Source organism: Prionailurus bengalensis, chromosome B2 (genome assembly GCF_016509475.1).
Source record: "Prionailurus bengalensis isolate Pbe53 chromosome B2, Fcat_Pben_1.1_paternal_pri, whole genome shotgun sequence".
NCBI lineage: Eukaryota > Metazoa > Chordata > Mammalia > Carnivora > Felidae > Prionailurus > Prionailurus bengalensis.
In genome coordinates this window covers 21385517-21410616 of record NC_057349.1, presented here as the reverse complement: position 1 = coordinate 21410616, position 25100 = coordinate 21385517, and the positions used below count along the sequence as shown (strand labels likewise).

Below are 25100 nucleotides of genomic sequence, written 5' to 3'. Positions count from 1 at the left end.
CTTTCCCTCCTCTCCAGAGTCCCCACTCTGCCCCTGAAGGCTCAGCTCAAAGAACGTCTCCTCTCGAAGCCTCCCCCCTGCCCTCCCTGCCCCTTCTCCTCCTCTCCCGCCCCCCAAACGTGTTCCCGCTGCAAGTCTGAGGTAGTGTCCTTATAAGGCCCAGTGGGTGTGGACGGGACTGTATTACGATTCTGGTGATTCCCTGGGGCCTGGCACTCAGCGAGAGATTCATACTTGTTTGTACGCCTTTCAATTCAATTTATTTCAGTCCAATTCAACTCAATGCAATTCAACTTAATTCATGTCAGCATAATGAAAGGGCCCTGGGGAGCCTATTATGAGCACCAGCACACAGAAGCCAGGCCTCAGAGGCGGAGGAAGGACCCCACTCACGGAAAAGGCCTGCTCACTTGCCATCACGGGGAGCATTATTCAGCTCTTCCTGCTCCCGAGGCCCTTTGAGTGCCATGGTTGCCTAACGCCTTCTGAGGCCCCTCTCGGCCCAGCTCATCTCGGAACATGTCCCTAAGATGAACCTGGAAGCTGCTAAGGTGTGTGTTGCAACCAAGTCCCTTCACCCAGAGCCGCCTGTCTCCTGACCTTTGCCACCATCTACGTAATGGGGTAAGAGCAAGCTGAACGGAATGAATCTACTGCTTGGGGCATACAGTTCACTCGGTCCTCGCTGTTGGCGGGTCCCCACATCCCCATCCTACCTGCTGGCAGGGGAGGCCTGATGGACTAGGACACGTCCACCCAGAAACAACGCACGACAGCCGTTATTCAAAAGCCACAAAGCCCTGGTCGCACAGCCATTCCCAGTGGTGGCTTTTCCGCGGGAGCCAGGGGAGGATCCAGCTGAGGGGGCTGGTGCTGTCCTAGGTTTCACAAATAGCAAAACGGTGCAGAGAGGATGGCCGGTCTCCAGGAACCGCACGTCCGGGGGGGTGGGGTTTCCTTGCAGCAGGCTTGTGGGGAGCCGTAGCCCCAGCCCCTGGAGACCATGAGATGGCAGAAGCTTCGGGAGAGGTCTGATGATAACATCAGTGCGTCTCCCTCCTCCTGCGTCTGAAACAACAAAGGGAGAGAGTGACCTCCTGAGAGGCTTCGGGACAGCCCTTGAATCACTTCCCGACCCGGGGTGCGGTGCGTGGCTGGTGTGGCTGGACAGAGGCCACCGGGCTGTGGGCCCCCCTGCCCACCAAAGATGCTTCGTGCTGCTCTTTCGGGTCCAAATATTTCACATGAGGAAAGACCCAGAGAATCTCCCCCACCCTGACCCTCCCACACGCCAAGAAGAAGCAAATGGGAAAATCTTAAACTGGGGTTCGAAGTTTCTAAAATCGGTCCATCCTGTGATTCCCCAAGGGAAGGATAAACACGGTGTCTCTTTATTGCGCTTTAGTCAAGACTTTCATGCTTTCAGCAAGAACCCGGCATAAAAAGAAATTAAAAAAAACTTAGCCATGCTCCACGAGTAAAGCAGAAAAAGCCACAAAGCCTAATCCGGAGAGAGCTGGGTGGGGGTTTGCTTTGTGACTGAACCCGCTCAAGGATAGTCTCACACACTCTTTCATTCACTCAGCATTATGTATGAAGCACCTACTACGTGCCAGGCCCTGAACTGGGAGCAGGGGCTGCCCTGGTGAACAAGATGTGGTCCCTGCTCTCACAGAGCTTGCAGCAGAGTGGGGGACACAGGAACACAACCACCAGGATTAGATCGAGTCACTGAGAATGGTGTTATAGGAACAGCGCCCCCAGACCTGTGGGTGCCTGGAAGAGGGGTGCGGGAGGCTAAGAAAGCTTCCTTTGAAGAGGTGACGTGAAAACCGAGGTTGACAAAATAAATGAGACCCCCCACGTCTCCCAGGTCATCAGTATCAACAGTAACGACAAAACAGCAGAAGCAGGTGCCTCTTGGCTCACGGCACTGAGCGGGGCTCATCACTTCTGTGCTGTTCCTGCCAGGAAGGCATAATATGAATCCGAGGGCAAGGAAATAGCACATGAGCTCTAGCTGGGGGACACTCTGCAAAGCAACCTGCCTGACTCCTTAAACATGCTTTTTTGAGTCCTGAGACACTGAGGGAGTGTTTCAGGTTAAAAGAAACTAAGGAGACCTGACAACTAAATGTAACAGGTGATCCTAGACTGGCTCCTGGACCAGAAAAAAAACGCAGCCGTGATGACCATCACTGAGACAATTAGTGAAACCCGACCACAGCCTGTGGATTAGAAAACCCTGCATCAGGGGTGCCTGGGTGGCGCAGTCGGTTAAGCATCCGACTTCAGCTCAGGTCACGATCTCACCGTCCGTGAGTTCGAGCCCCGCGTCGGGCTCTGGGCTGACGGCTTGGAGCCTGTTTCCGATTCTGTGTCTCCCTCTCTCTCTGCCCCTCCCCCGTTCATGCTCTCTCTGTCTCAAAAATAAACGTTAAAAAAAAAAATTTTTTTTCAACTTTTTATTTATTTGTCTCAAAAATAAATTAAACGTTAAAAAAATTTTTTTTTCAACTTTTTATTTGAGAGACAGAGCATGAACGGGGGAGGGGCAGAGAGAGAGGGAGACACAGAATCGGAAACAGGCTCCAGGCTCTGAGCCGTCAGCCCAGAGCCCGACGCGGGGCTCGAACTCACGGACGGTGAGATCGTGACCTGAGCTGAAGTCGGACGCTTAACCGACTGCGCCACCCAGGCGCCCCCCCAAAAAAATTTTTTTTAAGAAAACCTCGCATCAGTGTTAAACTCCCGGACTCTGACCACTGTAATTTGGTTATATAAGAGAGTACGTTTGTCTTTCGGACATAAACACGGGTGTGTTCAGGGGCAAAGGGGCATCATGTCTGCAATTCACCCTCAAATAGGTCAGCGTGTACGTGTATGTGTATATGTGGCAAAATGTTAACAAGTAATGATCAGCATGAGGGTTAAGAGTAGAGGGAATTTGGGCTATGTTGCAACTTTTCTGGAAGTTTGAAATTGTATCAGAATGAAAGGTTACCCGCAAGCGAGGTGCTCAGCCAGCAGGTAGGGGCAGAGTGTCAGGGTCCTCCATCTAGGGAGAGGGCTGGACGGTGGCAACAGGGTGCTGTGCACAGAGGACAGGCAGCTCAGCAGGGGAGCGGTTTCAACGTGGGGACTAGTGAGACATCGGCTCCGAGGTCCGGGGGAGGCAAACGGTGGAGGATTTGGTCTTCGTCCTGCAGGCTGTGGGGAGACGCCGCAAGGTTTTAAGCAGGGGAGAGCGACAGGATCGGGAAGCCAATCTGTGATGAGCACAGGGCAGCGTGTGGATGGTCGTGGGTTTGAAGGGGACCGGGCTGGCAGTGGGACGTGGGGTCTGAGCTGCCCCAGCAATGACAGGTGACAGCCAGCACCACGCCCCCGTGGGCCAGCTGTACTTGTCAAATGCAGGAAGTGAGCTGAGCAGAGACTGGTAAGAGGTAGGAAGGAGGGGGACCTGTAAAACGGGGGTTTCCCGTGGCAGTCACCGCACCAACGGAGGCAGGAAACACTGAAGGAGTGACCTAGGGAGAAAAGTGACCAATTGCCAGATTGAGTTTGAGGTGGCTTTGGGACATCAGTGTTTGGGAGGATGGGTCTGACAGCCCCGGGAGGGGTCCCGGTGCCTTGGGCCAGGGCTCCTGGAGTCACACTGTCTGGGTCCAGATCCTGGATGGCCTTACTATCTCTAAAGCAGGGTAATGACAGTGGGCAATCTGCCTTATCGCTCGAGGCCTCCGTTTCCTTGGCTGTACCACGATGGTATTAGAGCCTTTCTCATAGGGTGGGGGCCCTGGCCATTAAATGAGTGAACACAAGTAAAATGCTTAGAAGAGTTTCTGGATCACAGGAAGTGCTCAAAGGGTCAGCCGCCACCACTGCCTTTAGCTGGCCTCTGGGGCATCCCAGAAGAGGGCAGGAACAACAGGAAAAGGCAAGCAAAGCAGCCCCATTCCTGTACAAGCAGAAGGAGGGTCCCCAGAGCCCAGCAACCCAACCCATCCCCGTCTGTGGTGCAGGTGCTGTCCTGCCCTTCGGCTAGTTAGGGGCTCCCCGGGGGCCAGCAGAGAAGATGGGCTCCTTCCTTTGCACCAGGTAGTGCTTCGGGTGGGACACCAGGCTCTCCTGGGGGCACACTGTAGCATGTGGGAGCACTGGGTATGCTTATTAAAATGCAGATTACTGGGCCCCAGCCCAGAACACAAGTCAGAAGCTCTGGGGACGGTGCCCTGAACACTGTGCTTTAAGCAAGCCTCCTCCATCCAATCTTATGGGCAACTGCATTCATGAATGCTGCCTGAGAGCAAATAACTGCTGCAGTAATGCATTTTGGAGGGAGGGAACAAATGGCAATTATTTCCAACCTTAGTTGCAAATAATTATTTTGGACCCTTAAATTACACTACTCAATACAGTATGTATGACTTTAAGTGGCTAGGTGTTTTCCATCATCTTAATAGTGTTCCCTTGGAAAAAAAAATAATGGGAATATTTTAGAAAGAAAAATCCATGTAGGCTGAGGTGGTTATTATCACTTTTTACTTTAGCCTACAAAGTAAGAGTGATAGGTCTCTTCAAATATATGAAGGACTGTCATGAGAGAAAGCAAGCAGATTTTTTCTAAGATGATCTGGAGAAAACTGGGACACAGACCACAAGGAGGCAATTTGTGTTCAAGAAAGAATTGTCTAATAGGGGAGCTGTCCAAGGATGGGAATGGGTGCCTGGCCCAGTGGAGGTGTCCATACGGAGGGTCACAAAAGAGAGTCTTGGACTGGACAAAAGCTAGACCAAATAACTCATAAGATTCTTTCTAACTGTAATAACATATGAGGCTCTGTTAAGTACAGAAAATAGGAAGAGCACCACGCTTTAGAATTTCACAGGATGGTTTTGTAGCTGCTGACACACAAAAATTACTTATGAGGAAAAGAAACCTACTTCTTACTGGTGAAAATTAGGTTACTCTGGACCAGGCTTTGAGATAAGCTTTCTTTACATGCAGTTATTTTAATAAGTTCAATGCAACACTTGACATATAGTGAGGGCTTTATAAATATTCATTGAATATTAGTGACTAATAACTCCAGTTACTATTCCCATTTTACAGAAGTAACAGGCTGAGACCAGTTAAGTGGCAAGTCTAAGGTTATCCAGCCACTAAGTGGGTGAGCCTTGAGTCAAGCAAAATCTAGTTTCAATAGCTATTAACCATCACACTGCACTCATGTCCAACGAGTGAAAATATTTGGTTAGTTCATCTGAAGTAAATGTGTGTGTGTGTGTGTGTGTGTGCATGATGGAGGCAAAGCAGAGGGGTGATTGGCTCTTGGAAGGTTAAGATTAATCTAGAGAACACATTCTGGGTGTGGTTGGCTAGAGGGGTGTCTTTTACAGCATTCATCTTTCTACTGATGTGATCCTTCAAATAACTTAAAAATCCAAATCATTTCATTGACATCTTAGCAAAAGCACCATTTCTCACTTTGATGTTTAGTTTTGGGGGTTAGTTGTGGGGAGCAGAGGCATGCATAGGCTGGTTGGGCTGCATTGGTTGAAACAGTAGTTTGCTTTAGGAGAGAAAAATTCCTGACACAGACTTGTCTTCCCAATCCTTCACCTTTCTAGCAATGTTAAGGGGTAGCCCTGGGAGTCAGCACTTCACTGTTGTACCAACTGTTAGCAGCAGAGGGCAGCAAAACACACCCACGCAGACAGGTATCAAGGTAACCTGGGAATAACAGGATTCTAAAAGAAGAGTACTACTGATTTAAAATTATGAAACCCAAGGGCATCTGGGTAGCCCAGTTGGTTGAGCATCTGACTCTTGATTTCAGCTCAGGTTACAATCTCACGGTTTGTGGAACTGAGCCCCGAGCTGGGCTTTGCACACTGACTGTGTGAAGCCTGCTTGGGATTCTCTCACTTGCCCTCTGGCCCTCCCCCGTTCATTCTCTCTCTCCCTCTTCCTCTCTCAAAAAACCTTAAAAAATAATAAATTATGAAACCCAAAACACACAATTATTCCTATTACAAATTTAGTAATTAAAAAAATATATCTATATCTATCTTAACACACAGCTAGTCTCTTGACTTGAAACACTACCTGAAGGGGGCTTACACTGCTCGTATTCTTTGGTCTCTTTCCTTATGGTGATCCTGTAATGGCTAGTGGGCAGCCTCTGTGCACCTATGATAGCTACTTAGCTGTCTCAACTTGGTATAATTTACTAAGTTTGTCATTATGCATTTAACAACAAAAAAACACATTTAAGGTTACAATTCAGTCACAATTTGGGAACTGACTTCATATTGAAGCCACAGCTTCCCTATTTTTCCACTTCCTTTTTTCTAGAACTCACCTACAGGATTTCGTATCAACCACACTTTAGCAACTCTTGGGCACTTGCTTGCCAGTTTCCTTTTTTTGTTTCGGTAAACGCTTCCTTGCGGGGCTGAAATGTACAACGAAGAGGCCGTTTCAGCCTCTTATTCTCTAGAATCCTCCAGGGTACAGTCGTCTGCCATGTGAGCCTGGAAGTCTGGTGCGTATGTGCACAGAGGGAAGCCAAGACTCGGGCATGTGTGAATCCAAAGCACAGCAATTCAACCTATTTTCTGCTGAGTTTCCAGTGAATGGTGACCAGACTCCCACCTGGAAAACTTCCACATCATGAGGGAGATCCTGTGAAAGTTCTGGACACAGACACACCTGTATTCTGATCTCAGCTTTGTCACTTAATAGTTGAGTGATTTTTAGTAAGTTACTTGTGTATTCAGGTCCTTCACTTGCAAAATGAGGATATACCTACTTCACTGTATGGTTGTGTGATAATTAAATAATCCATACATATTCAAACATTTATCATGTGTCAGTAATGGTTTAAGCCTTGGTGATCCAGTTAAGTTAAATAAAATTCCTGCCTGCTGTCACAAAACTTTCCATTTCCAAAGGGGGTGACAGATAATGGAAGAACAAGGTAATCTCAGACAGTGGTGAGGGAATACGGACAATAAACAGTGGTGTGATGCAGGTGCTTGAGCAGAGACCTTGGATGAGGTAAGCAGGTCAGGGAAGGCTAGCCGGCAAGGAGAATCAAGGACAATGTGTGGGCTCGAGACCTGCCAAGGCTGGGGGCCAGAGGGAAGCAGAAGAGATGTGAGAGGCAAGGGAATACCAGAGCGCCTGTGGACGACGGTGGGTCTCCATGCTCCAACTTAAGTGGGACTAGAGTCCAGACAAGGGGCAGGACTGGAATCACTGGGCCATCATGGGCACAGGGATTGGCGGACCAGGTGTGGGGGAAGAGCGCCAGCACTCAGTACCTGGCACAAACCTGGCTACAGAGGTCGTTTATTAAATTTGAAAAATAACACATGGGAAGCTTCGGTTCCTTTAAGGAAAAAATGAAAAATACTCTCAAGGATTTTCCATCAATAATCTATCTTAATTTTTTTGAATATATAGAGTGACCATACATCCAAGTTTTAAAAATGGGCTCATTTTATGAGCTACAGCAAAACTGCCCACAACCATTGTGATTATTATACTCATTGTAGGAGGCTCCGATAAATTTAACACTTATTTCTTCCATTATAAAATATAAGCATATTACAAACATCTTGAAAAGGAAAAAAAAAATCTATCACCCTACCACAAAAACTACTTTAGCATTCTGTGGGTATACTGCTCTTTAGACTTTGGACTAATCTGAAATTTATAGAATACAGAGTGTTTTAAGCATTGTAGACAAGAAACTAAAATGCTGGTTTCTTACTGTCCTAATATTTTGATTCTTCATTTTTTTTTTCCTTTCAGCAGCAAAGACTAAAAAACATGACATAGTTACAAACACTAAATTTCCAAAGTTTTTTGGAGATCTCCATACTTTTTCCATGAAGAACACATTTATTCAGTTCTGCCACTTGTAATAAAATCTTGAAAAGGAAATTCTAGGTACTGACTCATCGATATGTGCTGAGTAAGCTAAATCAAAGATGCATCTCTGCTTGCTTAAAAAATGTCTAAAAGGTCAGAGGATGCAGTCTGTACAATTACTGGGAACCCAAACTCTCAATATGTGAGAGTGGTGGGGGGTGGATTTTACGTCCACCACCTGAACAGTCAACCCACTGACAAATAGCACAAGTAAAACTCACCCTAAATCATCTTTATTCTAAAAGAAGACTTTGTTACTTGAAATGTCGAAATTTTAAATGCAGACAATGTGTGAACCTTTTTTTTTTTCTTACGAATTCCAGGGGGTAATTAAGATCAATATTGTAGTTTTCCTTTTTTTGCTTAATGTTTTAGATTCACTTCGTGCTTCTCATTGTTAAGACCTAGAAGTAATATGCAGTGGCACTTTAGGAAACATTTTTACTGCATACAAATACTTTCGAGATCAGCTTTAATGAAGGGATATGTAAATTTTAGAAGATGCAGCAGACGTTTTGGGCGGTAGGTTAGACCAATGGAAATAACAAAGAAAAAGGGTGTTCTTGAATTTACCAAACTGGAAAAACTGTGATAAGAGATACTCATACAGCAGGAACATTCTCAAAGCTGCACAAGAATGTTATGGTTTAACCGGGCCAACTTTCATTGAAGAGTCCTAAAAGACAGCCAGATAACATCTTAGATACAGTCACCAAATAAAATCTCACACTGCAGAAGAAAGTTGTGTCATAAATAACCTGATTAAAATACACTGCTAGAAATCACATTTCCAAGTCTGAAACCACTGGAATTAAAATACTAAACCCAAGACCTCCTGCAATGAATTAGGAAATATTAAAATAAATATTTTGAAACAGAAGTAGTTTTGCCTATAATGAATGAGTTCAGATTTCTTTGAAGTTCTTAAATTGTTAGATTTTGAAGCAGAATTGTAATCTAATTTAATTCATAGCAGAGCTAAATTTAGTTAAGAATTTATTAAATACTTATGTGCAAATGACTATACTCGGACTTTTTAAGATTTAATACTGGATAAATGAGAGTCGTGTTACTAGAGAATGGTGAGAAGTTAGAGGAGATTCACGCAGGGAAATAAACATCTGTGACATGTTTGTTCAGGGTTACAATAAAAAGTTTAAGTGAACAGGAAATCACAGGCAGGAGGGCACCAGGAAAATAGCTGGGGATTGAGGTAATAAACACAGTTAGCAGATAAAGCTATTCAAAGCCAGTACAGAGAGAACAATGACCAGAGGTTGGGGTTAGTCAGCGGTGACATGTAAAGGAGGTAAGAGCATCACAGGAACTAAGGGGAATTGGCAGGGGGGCCTGGTGGCCAGTGGGTTAAATGCACAAGTGGAGGCCACAGAACTGAGTTGCAGAAGGCTGGCAAGTAGGGAACCATGAGATCCTGAGAGCAGGTTTGTGGGGACAGAAGCTAAATTGAATGAAATGTAAAAGACTGAAAGCCTAATGAAGAAAAAGAAGCCAATAGCTTAAGAGATACTTTGACGAAGAGAGAAAACAACATAAACAGCAATGCAGGTCGAGGGGCAAGAGAATCCTGCAAAAGACTTAAGACAGGAGGGTTTCTGTATAGGTGGGCACAAAAAGAAAAAAGTCAGAGATGGTGAGGACAATGGGAAAGGAGGTGCACATCTGGAAATAGAAGTCTCAAGAATCTGAGAAATGGGATTGGTGACAGTTGAGTAAGGTCCCATAACAGTTCTGGGCACCTTGTGTAGACAGCATCAGCACAGTAAAGTCTTCACTGCACAGATAACCAAGACAGCGCCCGTCCAGGATTCCTCCTCGAAACCAGATCTATCAGGCCATCAGCCATGTGAAAAGTCACTGTAGTGCCCCATGGGTCACAGGATCTTACCGGTGGTTCTGGAAATGAGAATACTCTAGGAAGGGCTCTGCGGACAGCTTCAGGACAGGCAGCCGACAGCCCCCTCTAGATCTTATTTTCCCACTTAGTGAAGACACAGAGTGCCAGCAGCTTGTAGGGGCAAATTCAAATACACAACCAGTATTTCTAAGCCATGGAAAGTTCACTTGATTATGAACAGTTTTGAGACATTAAATTCAAGACCTTAAAATACATAGGACTCTAATCATCAACTGCCCGGAAGAGTTCGAGGGATGAAGTCCTGTTTTCAAGTGTACTGAGAACCAACTGCTTTAAATCTTCTACAGGTCTTTTTAAAAGAGCCACTGTCCAGACTATTTATAAATCCATCTTGACTTCTGGCTGTGACAGCACAAAAAAACACAGAACATATCTAACCTCAGAGAAACTATCAAGCCAATCCTAAGCAATGAAACTAGAACACAGGTAAGCATATTTTGTGCGTGAATGTGAACGTGCTCCCTGTCTGAGTATTCACGGATCTTGTCCCAGTAAAGCTAGAGATAGCAATGGGTCAAATCTGCACCATGGGTGCCTGTGGGCAACTTGAAGTGGTTTCATCACAGATAATGCAGTTATCTAGGATAGTTGTATTAAGAATGTATAGAAGAACACAGATGTTTGATGTGTGTGTATATATACATATGTGTGTATGTATCTGTGTGTGTATATACATATATATACATATATATATGTACACAAATATATACATGTGTGCATATATACATACATGTGTGTATATATATATGTGTGTGTGTGTATATATATTATATATATATATGTATATATATATATACTTGCTCAATCTCAACACTATTCTTGACTAAAATATTTCTCCTACCCCTTTCTAAAATGCTTTTAGAGCCTGAGCACCTATTTTGACAAATGTAAAACGGATGATCAAATAGATTTCTGAAGATACACAAACACGACTGATTTTCTTTGGGTGGCTCGGTGTGAAGCTCAAAGAAATTCTGAGGGCTTTCAAAAATGTTTTGAAAAGCGCTGCCACCACTGGAAAACCTGTAGCCACTCCAAGGGTTCTGAAAGACAGAATTCTCAGCTTGATGTGCAGGCTCCAAGAGATTACAACAGCACTCCCAGTGCCAGCCCCACTACTCTGGTTCACTGTTAAATGTGGAGCGCTGGCCACATTACATGTCCGCCTTAAGACTTTCACTCTTTAGCTTAAAAAACCACCAGGATTTAGCTTTCCCATACAGATTTAACTATATTACTCCACAGAGAAGTCCAAAAAGTGCCAGGTACACCACCGCGCATACGCGTCATGGGACGTTACAGCGTGGCGCTTTGTGACAGCAGCAGCAATCACTTCCATAGCTTCTGGTGTGCCAGGCTATGTTGTTCTGAACTGCTAAACAACTCCAAAAGGTCGGTACCCAAAACTGAAGCCAATGAGGTGATACGACTTGCTCCAATTAAGACAGAGCTAGGATTCGAACCTCAGGCAGCCTCTAGGCGGTCCATTCTGTACCTTACTTCTTTTTCGTTTTGCTAAGTCAACAAAATTTACGAAGACTCATTTAATAATACTGTATTAAGTAAGGGTTCATAGGTAACACAATCAATTTGGGACTGACACTTCGAGTATCTCTCAATTTAAAAAATTTAAAAAGAACACATCAAGACTTCAGAGATGAGCTGCTTTCTCAAGGCCACCATTGGCTAGTGGCCACGGTGGACCACACCCTAATCCCAACGCTAGCATACCATACCATCTGTCCTTGTTCAACCTGACAATTGCCAATGATACTGGGTTATCACCAGAAATACCTCTGAACACAATCCCATGGAAGAGTTGACAAATGAAAATTGGCCCACACTTTCTCATACTTTCTTTAAACCTTGCGGTTTCCACATGACAACTGCAAGCTAGAAATTGGGGATAAAAGGCAAACAAGATGCGGAACTCAGTCTAGCAGAGGGAAAAGCAACACAGTGATAAACTGACATAGGTACTACAACAGAAGTCTACATACGGGCTGTCCTTCATGTTTTCTAGAGGACATGGGATTTTCTTTTTAATGCTCCATGATGCCCACTAAGCAAAATCCCTACTTGAATAGATAGAAGACATAAGCCTAACCTACAATCCCAATTTTGTGTACTTGTATAACCCAAGAATGAATAGTTCACCCCTGAATGCAGGGTTTGGGTTGCCAATTCCCATGCATTAAAAAATTCATATACCTTTTGAGTAATTCCAAAAACTTAACTCTAAAATATCTGCCAAAATTAAGTACTAATCAGCCTACTGCTGACCAGAACCCTTACCAATAATATAGCCAATTAACACATATTTGTATATTACATACTATATCCCTATAATAAAGCTTTAGAAAAAAGATTAAGAAAATCATAAGAGGAGGGGCGCCTGGATGGCTCAGTCAGTTAAGCATCTGACTCTAGCTCATGATCTCGGTTTGTGGGTTCAAGCCCCATGTCAGGCTCTCTGCTGACAGCTCAGAGCCTGGAGCCTACTTCAGATTCTGTGCCTCTCTCTCTGCCCCTGCCCCACTCATACGCTGTCTCCCTCAAAAAATGAAACATTAAAAAAATTTTTTACAGAAAACCATAAGAGGAAATACATTTACAGCACTATTTACTGAAAAAAATCCACATATAAGTGGACCCTACCTTTCAAACCCATTAGTCAAAGGTCAACTGTACTTCACTTTCATTTGTTTGTTTTGTTTTGAGAGTACATGCATGCAAGTAGGTGAGGTGCAGCGAGAGAATCTTAAGTTAGGCTCCACTGTCCACCTAGGAACCTGATGTGGGGACTCTATCTCAAAACTGTGAGATCATGATCTGAGCCGAAATCAAGAGACACTTAACTGAAACACACACGTGCCCCTCATCCTCATCTCTTTACACAAAGATGAATCTTCAACCCCTTAAAACTTGAAAATCCCGTCAAATCTATCTTAAAGAAAACGTTTTTAAAGACCATGATTTTGTTACTCAGGAGTACATTTAAGAGGTGTCATTAAGATTAAATAGGGTATTGTGAATAACTGAATCATCATATAAAAAATTTCAAAAACATCAAACTAATGCACAAATCGACATATAACAGCTGAGAAGACTCTGGGGTTTTACAGCGTTCTAGAGTTGAATGGCATTTATATACTACTGTATAGTACAAGCATAGACATAATACATTCAGTATTGAGTTTTTTGGAACTTTCTGGTTGCTGAATCTGCCCAAATGCTTGGTTTTATAAAATTCCGTCTTAAACATGGGTCAGGGGATTCAATACATAATGCCTTGAGCAAGCTACTTAAATTCAGGTTTTGGTTTTTCCCCCTCTATAAAAATGAGAATCATCTTCCCTCAGGGAGTTGTTCTGAAGGTCTATTAGATGATAAATGGAAAGGCCCAAGAGGACAGTCCATCACTGATGTTTAATAAGTGAATTCCTTTCCTACTGCCTTTAAAAAAGCAGCTACATTAAATGGTACCTGAGCTTCAGAGCCATATTCCCAGATAATTCCAAAATGTAAAAAAGGGCAAACTCCAGGTTACATAATTAGTTACTACAAAAGTTCAGGCTTTTGTATAAATGAAAAAAAAAAAAATCCTACAAATACTAACTGGTAAAGTTCATAAGAGCCCCTAAAGAAACTGTTTAGATGTCTGCAGGTCAGGTAAGTTTTCTTCTTCCTTCCCAATATCTTATTCCACTTATGCTAATTAAGAGTAAGGGGTTGACATGTCAGGCTGCTCTTCACTAAGGTGGAGATGTTCCAAGTAGGATTTTATTTAGTAAAATTAGAGCAAATGTACTGATTTTATAGCTATAAGTGATGTGGTCCAAAAGTGTGGCAAATTACTTCGAGTATATTTGAAAATACAGATTTAAATTTTTAAATTTAAGCTAAAATCTAATTTTGGAACTAAAATGAAGACTGAAAACCCAAGGACTGTAACCTACCAAAATCTTGGTGAGAGATGATGTGTATTGCCAAGTTCAAGGTTAAAAAAAAACAAACTGCATTATTTAAATGCACTAACCAAGTACCTTTTTTCTTCCACAAAAGATGAATGCTATATGAGACTTGCATATTATTACATTTACCTACTACTATACCTCCAAAGTAACAGTCATTAAAGATTTCCATGTCACATTTTCACCATTAACTATTCCTTAACAGAGGCAAATACAAGTACAGGCTGATGCACTGCAAATACATTCTTAAGGCAGTGGACTTTTTAATGTTTTAAGATCTGAATTTGCCTTTTCCCCCTATCAAAGTCACTATTTTCTGAAGCTTATATGAAATTAAAAACTTCAATAAAACCAAGCCCATGCTCCTTTTCTTCTAAGTTCTATCTTCCTCAGGACCTTGCAGGTCCCATTCCCGCCCCACCCCGCCCCTCCTCAGACAACACCTCAGAGGGTTCAAGAAGGCAGGGGGAAGTCTTAAAAGTCACTATGTGAGACCATGAAATGAATGAATGAAGCTATACAACCAAAGCGAGATCCATGCTTTATGAACACATTATTCTCACATGTCTGGGTAACAGGTTTGATATACAAGATTCTTGGTTCATTTTACAGATTCTGAAACCAATTTGCTCAAAAGGTGAATTCTGAAACCATGGTTGGTGTAGCAAATGAATATATCAAAACAAACTTTAAAAACTTCATCCAAATATTTACATTTAAAAAAGACATTTAAAAAATAGGCTACTTATTAAGTGTGCTTGAACAAACCATGTGTGGAATTGAATTCCATTCATTATGGAGTTAGTTTCTGCTAAACACATACTGATACTATAGAAGACCCCTGGCAGCTGAGGATTTAAAGGATTTCAACTGTTCCCAATCTATGCTAAAAAATGAAACATGACAAATGATTTCTGAGGCACTGATCGGAACCTCAGCAGTGGAAAGGCTAGTATGTAAGGCAAATTACTTAGGAGGCCGAAGGGCTGGCATCTGTAACTCAGTGTAGCTTTGCCACTGCCTAAGTATCACCAAGTAGTCAATAAAACTCTCTAGAAGCCATTTAAATTTTGTAATTACACCTCATCGCATTATGTTCTAGTAGTTTCACAAACTCAGAAATTCACAAAACAATGTTTTGGAATATATTCCTTGAGAAGGTGGAGGGTCTCCTATATTACATTAAACAAAAAACATGCAGTTTTTACAGCTCATAGAGCTTTTTCAAAATAAGCTATTGATCATACAGCCCAATTAAAAACTCAAACACTTTATATTACAGGTATAGAAAGTTTATAGTTCAGCAATGCCAATATAGAGAATTTGACACCTTAGCCCCTACTTGCAAAGTGATTAACAACTATACAGTAACTTCTATTCTATTCTGGCTTTGGCTCAGATGTTTAAATACTTAAAGAACCTGGAAAGATTTTTTTGTCTGTGTGTCTTGTTTTGCTGTTGTTTTGCATGGACGTGAATGGGGATTATAACGAAGAGGGGAGGAGAGGTCAGTTCATTGTAATAAAGACCGATCAGGAATTAAACAGCCACTAGAATTTCATTTACCATTTCCTTACGAAATATACGTGGGAGATTATGGCTTAAAGACAGAGAGGAAAAGCCTCTTATTTGTTCATTTTACTTTACCCTTTTTCCAGTCTGACAATAATGCCAAACTTTATTTACTACCTATGACAAGAGTGACTCTAATAGGGTTTTATGAAGTCCAATTTAATTTTGGTTGAGATCTTAAGTGCTTAAAACTTTGGAATTCTTTAGATTAACTAAAAAAATAAATGCTTCTGAACAACCAAAATACCCAAAAGATTAGATAAGAACCAACTGGTTAGCTACTTAAAAAAATATCCAACTCATCTTTTTTTAACAGATTAGTATTACTTGTAATATATCTCTGCCCCTATAAACTGACTTTTTGCTTAGTCTATAGACCAAGGCAATTTTTCTAAAAGCAAGATACTTCTAATTAAGGGGGAAAAATGATCTCTTAAAAAAACAAAATGACAACTTAAGGAGGTCTAAAATCACTACCTCCTGGGTCAGAGAGAAAACGATGGATAACACAACTCAGTTCCCACAAATGTACCATTTTTTTTTTTTGTAAAAACAAAAACAAAAAGAGGGTGGGGCTGGTTTTATATATCAAAATCAGCAGATTTCTCATGCTTCACAATTTTGTTGCTAGAAATCCCCAAATTCCTTGGACTCATTTGGGAAGTTTTCTGAAGGTGCGCATTATAGTAAACAGCAGCAAAAATACCAAAAACAATTCTATTGCTAAAAAGCAGCTACTCCTGTGTGTGCCTTTAGAATACTAGTTGTAAAACAGCAACAAGAACAAAACAGTAATTTGTGCCATCAACTGGGATTTGAGCAATTCTAAAAAACAGTTTCCTTTAAAACAGTCTAAAAGCAGGACATCTACAATCATATTGGACAAATATTCATTAAGTTTTGGGGGGAAATATCAGAAAATGTCAAAAAGAGACAACATCATTATATTCAGTATTCTAAAGGCATGCTTCAGGTAGTTCAACAATGATTCTGGTAAGACCAACTGCTCACATACATACACACGCACACACATAGATTTTAATGGCTTAAAAAAAACCAAATTTGTTACTTTAGAAAAATGAATGCAGTGCATTTTCAGTAATATTATCGCCACAGACTCTGATTGCTCAGTCCACACATAAGTAGTAGTTGCCTTCTATGGTGATATGGCTTCTCTGCACTAATTCCCATCAGGCCGAAAAACATTAGGGCAGGTTAAGTAAAGACTGAATTGTTGCACAAAGGAACATTTACTCATCAGATCCCACTGATCTCTTCTGTGCCCGTTTCCTGGGCAACCTTCTTGGTGAAGCTTTATCTGGAAGAAAAGAGAAAGTTTTTAACTTGCTTATTTTAAGTACAATGGATTCAAAAGACCTTTAAAAAGCATTTTCCTTCAGCTTTACCACTAAGTTAAAAAAAGAAAACACACACACACACGCAAAAATACCCTAATAATAAATGCTTCTTATCTAGTATAGGTTTTTAAAATAACCTTTAAGATAATCCTTCAAGAAGTAACTCAATTAAAACAAAACTTCACGCAATCAGGATGGGAAAAGACCTAATCTTGGTTACTAGAATACTGAAGTCACCAAGTATAATCTTCTTAACCTCTACAATGAATATGCTTATACATGCATAAGTAAACACTTTAGAAGTACTATAAGAGGTATGAAGTTTGCAGCTCAAAAACATGTATATTGGTTACAAATTAATATTTATAAATGCAGCCATGCAGTTTGCATAATTTTTGGCAATTTCATACATTTTCCTGGAAGCAGCAGCAGATTAAAGGAAATTTTTAGACAGATGATCAATACCAAAACCATCATGCAGACCTAAGTATTATCTTTGTACTTTTTTCTCTTTATCTCCTTTTTTACAATGTTAATTTACTCTGAGAGCAGGTGTGCACATTGCGGGGGGGGGGGGGGGGGGTGCAGAGAGAGAGGGAAAGAGGGAAGCCCAAGCAGGCTTTACACTGCCAGTGCAGAGCCTGATGCAGGGCTAGAACTCACAAACTGTGAGATCATGACCTGAACCAGAATCAAGAGTTGGACACTTAACTGACTGAGCCACCCAGGCATCCCTCTCTTTATCTCTTACATTAGATTCTTAGTGGAGTCTACTAAACAATAGCTAAATTGGTGGTGTCTCTCTATGTCCAACCAGTAAGCATCACCTATGTTTCTTTAAAAAAGCTGTCCTCTCTCTGACCACTACTCTTTTTATTTTCTAGGAGCCCTTTACATATTAGGAAGATAAGCTCTTTGGGGAATATGTTACAAATTATAATTATTTTTACAGCTTAAAAAAAAAAAAAAAAAAGGTATTTAACACCAAAGTATGGGGTTCATTTGTAAGCATCTCACGAAGAATGGTATGAAAAAAAAAATCCACCTACAATATCTTAATTTTTATTTTCTAAAATTACCAGATCACCATAACCATATTTTAAAAATATACAGTAAATGTTTATCAAGAATATTTAGCAACTAAATTTTTTCTAAAATGTGCTTAAATGTTAATGACTATGAAATATTAAGACTGAGTCTACAAATCCCGTGAAAACTGATCTCAGTACTTTATTAAAACAGGTTAGTTAATGATGCATTTGGGGAGGCTCAACTCACCTAAAACTGAGCACAGAAGCATTTTTCTGAAGAAGTCTACAACTTTCATCAGATTTCAGAAAGGTCAGACTAAACTACTGCCTTCAGACAACTGACCAATTGTACAAAAAACATAATATTTTATGTTTCTTTTTTAAATTTATTTTTGAGAGAGAGACAGAGTGCGAGCAGGGGAGGGGGAAAGAGAGAGAGAGAGGTGGGGGGGGGGGAGAGAGAGAGAGAGAGAGAGAGAGAGAGAGAGAGAGAGAGAGAATCTGAAGCAGGCTCCAGGCTCTGAGTTGTCAGCACATACCCCGACGTGGGGCTTGAATTCACGAACTGTGAGATCATGACCTGAGCTGAAGTCAGATGCTTAAAGAACTGAGCCACCCACGAACCCCTAGATAATATTTTAAAATAAACAATATGCTGAATGTGACATTTGAGGATTCAAAAAGTACTTTAGAATCTAACAGCCATCTGTGCAAATACAGCTGTTACTATGCAGATGTGAAGTGGTGATTACTGACTTCCAACAATTTCAACCACCTGCAGCAGGGTTTTAAATATGAGAATACAGGAAAAAGTGCCTCAGAGGAACTGCAATGCCTATTTCAACACACAACAATCTGACTCCAGTAAGGCAGCCAACTCAGCTTAATGGAGTCTGAAGTCTAAAGACCTCCATCACCTACCTAGCACATCAAAGTTAAGAGGCAGATAAATGAGAGGGTGCCTAGGTGGCTTAGTTTGTTAAGCATCCGACTTCAGCTACGGTCATAATCAAACCATTTGTGGGTTCGAGCCCCGCGTTGGGCTGTGCTGACAGCTCAGAGCCTGGAGCCTGCTTTGAATTCTGTGTCTTCCTCTCTCTCTCTCTGCCCCTCCCCCACCAGCCTTCTCTCAAAAATAAATAACATTAACGAAAAATTTAAAAAGAAGCATATAAATGAGAAACAGAGTTAAGATAGTGGCCTAAAAACATTCAGCTTTTGGGAAAATGGCTCCAAATACCTCAACGGCCTAGAGAGCAGCATTTTACTTCACTAAAAAACAGTAACTAATGTGTATAATGATGCTTTTCAGCCATCAAAGAAAAAACACCCCCCTCTTACAACCCTCCCTAAAAAACGATTTTTAAAAATCCAACAAAATATTTAAGATCAAAATATTTTAGCTTTTAAGAGTAAAACCTAAAGTATATGAAAAAATCAGTTAACTGAAAAAACAAAAAACACTAAAATATGTTAATGATATTCAGTAAATGGGCCTGATCTGAAAATGCCCACCCTGCCCTTCATAAAAAAACTTATTAGGGGCACCTGAGTGGCTCAGTCGGTTAACCATCCAACTTTGGCTCAGGTCATGATTTTGCAGTTTCTGGATTCCAGCCCCTCATTGGGCTCTGTGCTGACAGCTCAGTGCCTGGAGCCTGCTTCCAATTCTGTGTCTCCCTCTCTCTGCCACTCCCCTACTTGTGCTCTCTCAGAAATGAATAAACGTTAAAAAAATTATAAAGAAAAAAAAAAAACCTTATTAGGAACAGGCTCAAATTGTTTAAAACCACACCTCTCTTTCCTTTATGTTCTGGTGAGATGGAGAAAAATCTTCCAAAATAAATGCTGGCCCCTTACACTCGCTTGCCCTCACACTACCACTCCCCAAAGGTAATTCCTCAAAGCTTGAGAGACCTTCTGCTTCCATGCACACCTCCTGCTCCATGATCTTCAAAGTTTCTCTTGGTGTTCTCCATTTTATCCTCAAATATGCAAAGTACATGTACCATCTCTGAAAGAAATGGCTATTTTTTCAACCTAAAGTATCTTCCATTTGTCTCAACCCCTTTACTCTGAGAAACGCCATGTTCTAAGAGTGGCTCTCAAAGTATGAGAAAAGCATGTTCTAAGAGTGGCTCTCAAAGTATGGTCTGGACCAGTAGCTTCGAAGTCACCTGAAAATACAGATATGCAAATTCTTGGGCCTCACCCCAGACCTACTCAATTGGAAACTCTAGGGGGTGGGGCCTAGCAAGGGGAAGAGGCAATTCAGGTGGTTCTGCGGAGGGCTACAGTTTGAGAACTATTGCTGTAAGAACCAAGTATAAGAGAAATACAAGCATACAAAATTAAGTAAAAATACTATTAAAAATTGAACTGAAAATATCAATATGATTTGGGGATTTGAAAAAATAGATATTTTCTAGCTCAGTTCACAGAATGGGCCTAGAAACCATGTCATCCAATGTCAAGGACATCCCTAATGTCCAGATTTTCATTTTTAAGTATCATCCAGGGGTTCTTGGAGAAACAGCTTGCTCCACGCCTAAGGTAGAGAAAGTACAAAATGTCTAGATTATCTTCTTGAGCCAACAAGTAAGGGATCAAAGTTCAAAAGGGTAAGATTGGAGGTAGTTCAAAAAGGCAACCAGTAGTCAAACCTCTAACAATTTGAGCATCAAAAAGAATACAGTTGACTAAAATCCACAGATTCTATGAAAAACCGAGTCTATACATGATAGTCAAAAAGGAGAGAATTAGGAAAAACTCATCTGTCACCATTTGGGTGGCTTTTAAACCAACTCTTTGAAAATTGGAAAATAAAGATAAGAATTAAGCGTTTAGCCTGCTTTTTCAATAGGAACTGTCCTTTTAAGGTAACCAAAAAGTCCCAGTTGATGAAAGAAAGCTTTACTTTACAAAACAATAGCAGTTAGTAAAAATTAAACAAATTTCAATTAAAAATCATCACAACTTCTGAAACATTACTGATTCAGGAAAGGAATATCAAATGGTGAATGGTTTAGAGAACTGGACATTGGTGCGTGTCAAAGTGATAGTATACAGGTAACTTCTAGGTTGCAAGCAAAAAAGACCTATCCGATCCTGGTTACATGGAACAATCATGTGGCTACCACCCTAATCTAGTGCTCAGTTTAGCATCACTAATCAGATACGGTTTCTTGATGTGATATGGGGAAAAGTACTTTTAAGTTATGACATATCAGCCAAAAATGATTAATTTAAATCTAATCAAACCTATAGTCTTCCAAGTTAAAAGAAATGTTAGCTAAAACACACCAGGAGAAAACAATCAGAGAAATCTGGAACAAGGGATTTTTTAGAGTCTCATTCCCTCAGTGTGATCAATGGGTCAGCAGCACTGGCATCATCTGGGAGCCTATTAGAACACTGACATTTAGGCCCCACCGTAGAACAACTGAATCCAAAACTGCATAAGATTTTCAAGTGATCTTGCACACAAAATTTGGGAAGCCCTGGCTTTGGGCTGACAGCATGGAGTCTGCTTGGGATTCTCTCTCTCCCTCTCTCTCTGCCCCTCCCCTGCTCACATGCTTACTCTCTCTCAAAATAAATAAACTTTAAAAAATTTTTAAAAATAAAGTGTGAGAAGTCCTTTTCCAGAGGACAAGCGGCCATCTCTTGAGCTGCTATAAATTAAAAAGGACTTAAGAAACAGAACAAACAGATGCAATGCATCATCCTATATTGGAAAACCAGCTATAAAAGGTATTTTTGAAACAACTGAAGAAATTTCAACATGATTATTAATAAAGTAATTCATAATTCTTTAAATGTGATGTTATTTCTGTCAGGAAAAGGTTATTTCTTTGCAAACTGAAATTTTTTTTGAGGTAGTGTGTGTCACTGTATCTGTATAGAAAACAAACAAACAAAATAACAACCTGCACTCTAAAAGGGCAAATAATTGGGATGCCCTGGGCTGGTTCAGTCAGAAGAGCATGCAATTCTTGATCTGAGTCGTGAGTTCAAGTCTCATGTTGGGTGTAGAAATTAGTAAACAAACAAACAAACAAAACCCCCCAAAACAACAATGAAAACTTAAAAAAAAAACACACACTAAAAAGGGTTATTTTTGTTTTTAGAAATAAATAATAAAAGAAAAAGAGAAGGAATAATACAAGTGTCTTTTGGTAGTAAGACGTGGTCCTAAAACAAACTCAGCTGGACAATCAGATTTTGAGGAAGAAAGACAAGTACTAAAAAATATTTAGTGACTTTAACTCTACCCACCTTTTAAATTTTTATTTATATATTTATTTTTAATATTTTTTTCTAATGTTTATTTTTTAGAAAAAGAGAGAGAAAAAAACGTGCACAAGCAGTGGGGGGGCAAAGAGAGAAGCAGGCACAGAATCCAGAGCAGGCTCCAGCCTCTGAGCTGTCAGCACAGTTGGGGCTTGAACTCACAAACCGTGAGATCATGAGCTGCAGTTGGATGCTTAACTGAGCCACCTAGACGTCCCAACTCTACCCATCTTCGAGTATTAAGTCTTCCTGAAAAAGTACGTGGGCTTCAGAATGAGACAAATCCAGCTGTGGATCTTGGCAGGTTACTTTTCCTCAGTAACAGTGTCTCATCAGTAAATAGAGGGATAGCACCTCACCTTGCAGAGTGAATGCCCAGTACAAGGAGGCACTCAACAGTTCAATTCTTTCCTTCAACAAGGTTTCCCTAGATTCTAATATGGTCCTCTTTCCTAACTTGTAAGTTGTCTGTACCATGTAACTCCTTCTAGCACATATCATATACTACCTTGGATTACTCAAATATTTCATACGTGTGCTTTATTTTCAAGTAGAAATGTAAACTTCTGAAAAAACAGTAATATTCTTTTCAACATACCACTCATGAGCTAGCAGAGTATTGTGAAAGACTAAATACTTGACACTTGCTGATTAAAATACAATTATCAATGATTTGAAGTATAATCATTCTCAGCTTTAAAGCTCATGAATAATAATGTCAGGAAGAAAGATATTATAAAACTAACTCTCCCAATCTATTTGTCATGAAAGAATTCTTTTGGAGAGGTGGCTCCACAGCTGTTACGGTGACTTTAGTTTTTAATTATAACTTTTAATACTTTTCAAATTAGTTTCAGCTAATTCCATGTAAGACACTTAAAATTTAATTACTTTTGAAGAGCCTGTATTTTAACATACCAGACTTTACAAGTAATTCTGATGCATTAAAAAGATACCACAGTCTACTGTACAACCCAATTCCATCTTTTGCTATAACGAACGTCAGGATAATGGGGAAAATTTGTCCTTAAAGAGAAAAGATTATCTAAAGATTTATTTAAATTTAAAGACATTATTTCATGGGACCTCAGCTACCACCTATGCTATATATTCAATGACTTCAAATCTTTTTTCTAAGACTTTATTTTCAAGTTTACTCATTTTTGAGAGGGGGAGGGAGGCGAGGGGGGTGAGGGGGGAAGGGGGGGCGAGGGGGGGACGAGGGAGAGACGAGGGGGAGACGAAGGGGAGACGAGGGGGAGATGAGGGGGAGATGAGGGGGAGACGAGGGGGAGATGAGGGGGACGAGGGGGATGAGAGGGAGAGGGAGACGAGAGGGAGAGGGAGGAAGAGGGAATCCCAAGCAGGCTCAGCACTCTCAGTGCTGAGCCTGTTGCAGGGCTTGAACTCAGGAACCATGAGATCATGGCCTGAGCAGAAATCAGGAGTAGAATGTTTAACAGACTGAGCCACCCAGGCACCTGTCTTAAGATTTTTAAGTAATCTCTACACCCAACATGAGGCTCAAACTTACAACCCTGAGATCAAGAGCTGCATGCTCCACCTATTGAGCCAGCCAGGCACCCATCAACATCTCCAAATCTTGATCCACCTGTGCTCTAAATACAACTTTCAAATAGCTTACTGGATACCCTTATCTTGGCTTTCACACTCAACAGATCTAGTTCCAACTCCTCACCCCTCATGCATGTTCACTGCTCTTCCTATATTCCCTAACATTAATGGGATCATCTTCCACCCAGATGCCTAAAACTCAAGTACTTTTTCCTCCTTCCTCCCTAAAACATCCAAAAAGTCACCCAAAGGCCAATTCCCTCCAATTCTGAAATATCTTTCCAGTTTATTTTACTCTGCATCACTACTGCTTTAGCTTAGGCCCTAAGGATTTCTCAAATGTTTTACGGAATTCACCTAACCGGTATCCCTACTTCTAGTAGTTCCTGTTTGCTAAACTATACACCACAAAACTATTACAATTTCTTTTAAAAATATAAATGTTTATTTCTCTGCTTCAAATTATCTGATGGCTGCCTTTTACCAAGAAGAAAAGCCAAATCCTTGGCATAGCACATAAAACTCTGAAGATTCCTTCTCATCTAACTCAAGACTCTGGTTGGTCAAAAGTCAACTTTTATGAATGATTCTCCTACTCTCTCCTAGAGAATGAAAGCCCCTCCTATGCTGTTACTTTGTACCCACTTTTAATAAAGCACCTACCCTACCATAATTATGTTTCAATAGAGAACGTTCCCTGAAAGTAATACACATGAAAACAATTCAATTTGTAAATCCAGGAAGGACACAAATAGCTCATTCACAAAAAAAATAAGTGGCTATATATGTATAAAGAAGTCAAATCTTACTTTTTAATTTTTATTAATTTTTTTAATGTTTATCATTTTTGAGAGAGAGAGAGAGAGAGAGAGAGAGAGAGAGACAGCGTGCGAGAGCGAGCAGGGAGGGGCAGAGAGAGAGAGGGAGACACAGAATCTGAAGCAGGTTCCAGGCTCTAAGCTGTTAGCACAAAGCCTGATGCAGGGCTCGAACTCACTAACTGTGAGATCATGACCTGAGCCGAAGTCAGACGCTTAACCGACTGAGCCACCCAGGTGCCCCTCAAATCTCATTCTTAATTGTCAATGAAAAACAATGATCCCATTTTGTATCACACCACCAGATTAAAACATCTGATAATATTTAATGCCTGAGAAAGACTTGTGAGAGTAGAAAAGAAATAGGCAATGTTGTACATTGCTGAGAACATAAACGGACGCTATCTTTTGGGAGGGAAAGAGCTTTCTCCATTAAAAAAAATGTATATAATCTTAGACCTAACTATTCTACTTTTAAGGAATTATCTATCCCAGATAGCGGGGTAGGTGAAAGAAGAGGGTCAAAAGGCACAAACTTTCAGCTTTATAAAATAAGTTATGGGGGTATAATGGATACCATGGTGTCTATAGTCGTTAA

At 41.0% G+C, this 25100-nt stretch overlaps 1 protein-coding gene across 3 annotated transcripts in view; it reads right to left on the bottom strand.

Moving 5' to 3' along the window:
- Nucleotides 1–241: 241 nt before the first annotated feature.
- The window catches only part of SSR1 (signal sequence receptor subunit 1), a 40760-nt gene continuing 15901 nt past the window's right edge, over nucleotides 242–25100 (bottom strand). For 2 of the 3 annotated variants that reach the window (XM_043590875.1, XM_043590876.1), the window contains 2 exons: nucleotides 16682–16745; nucleotides 242–1068 (listed from right to left, as the gene is read on the bottom strand). In XM_043590875.1, coding sequence (XP_043446810.1) covers nucleotides 1044–1068; nucleotides 16682–16745 — 89 coding nt within the window. In that variant the 3' untranslated portion in view covers nucleotides 242–1043. Of the gene's footprint in view, nucleotides 1069–14383; nucleotides 16746–25100 lie in introns of those variants that run through there. The other variant, XM_043590877.1, reaches the window with a different exon arrangement.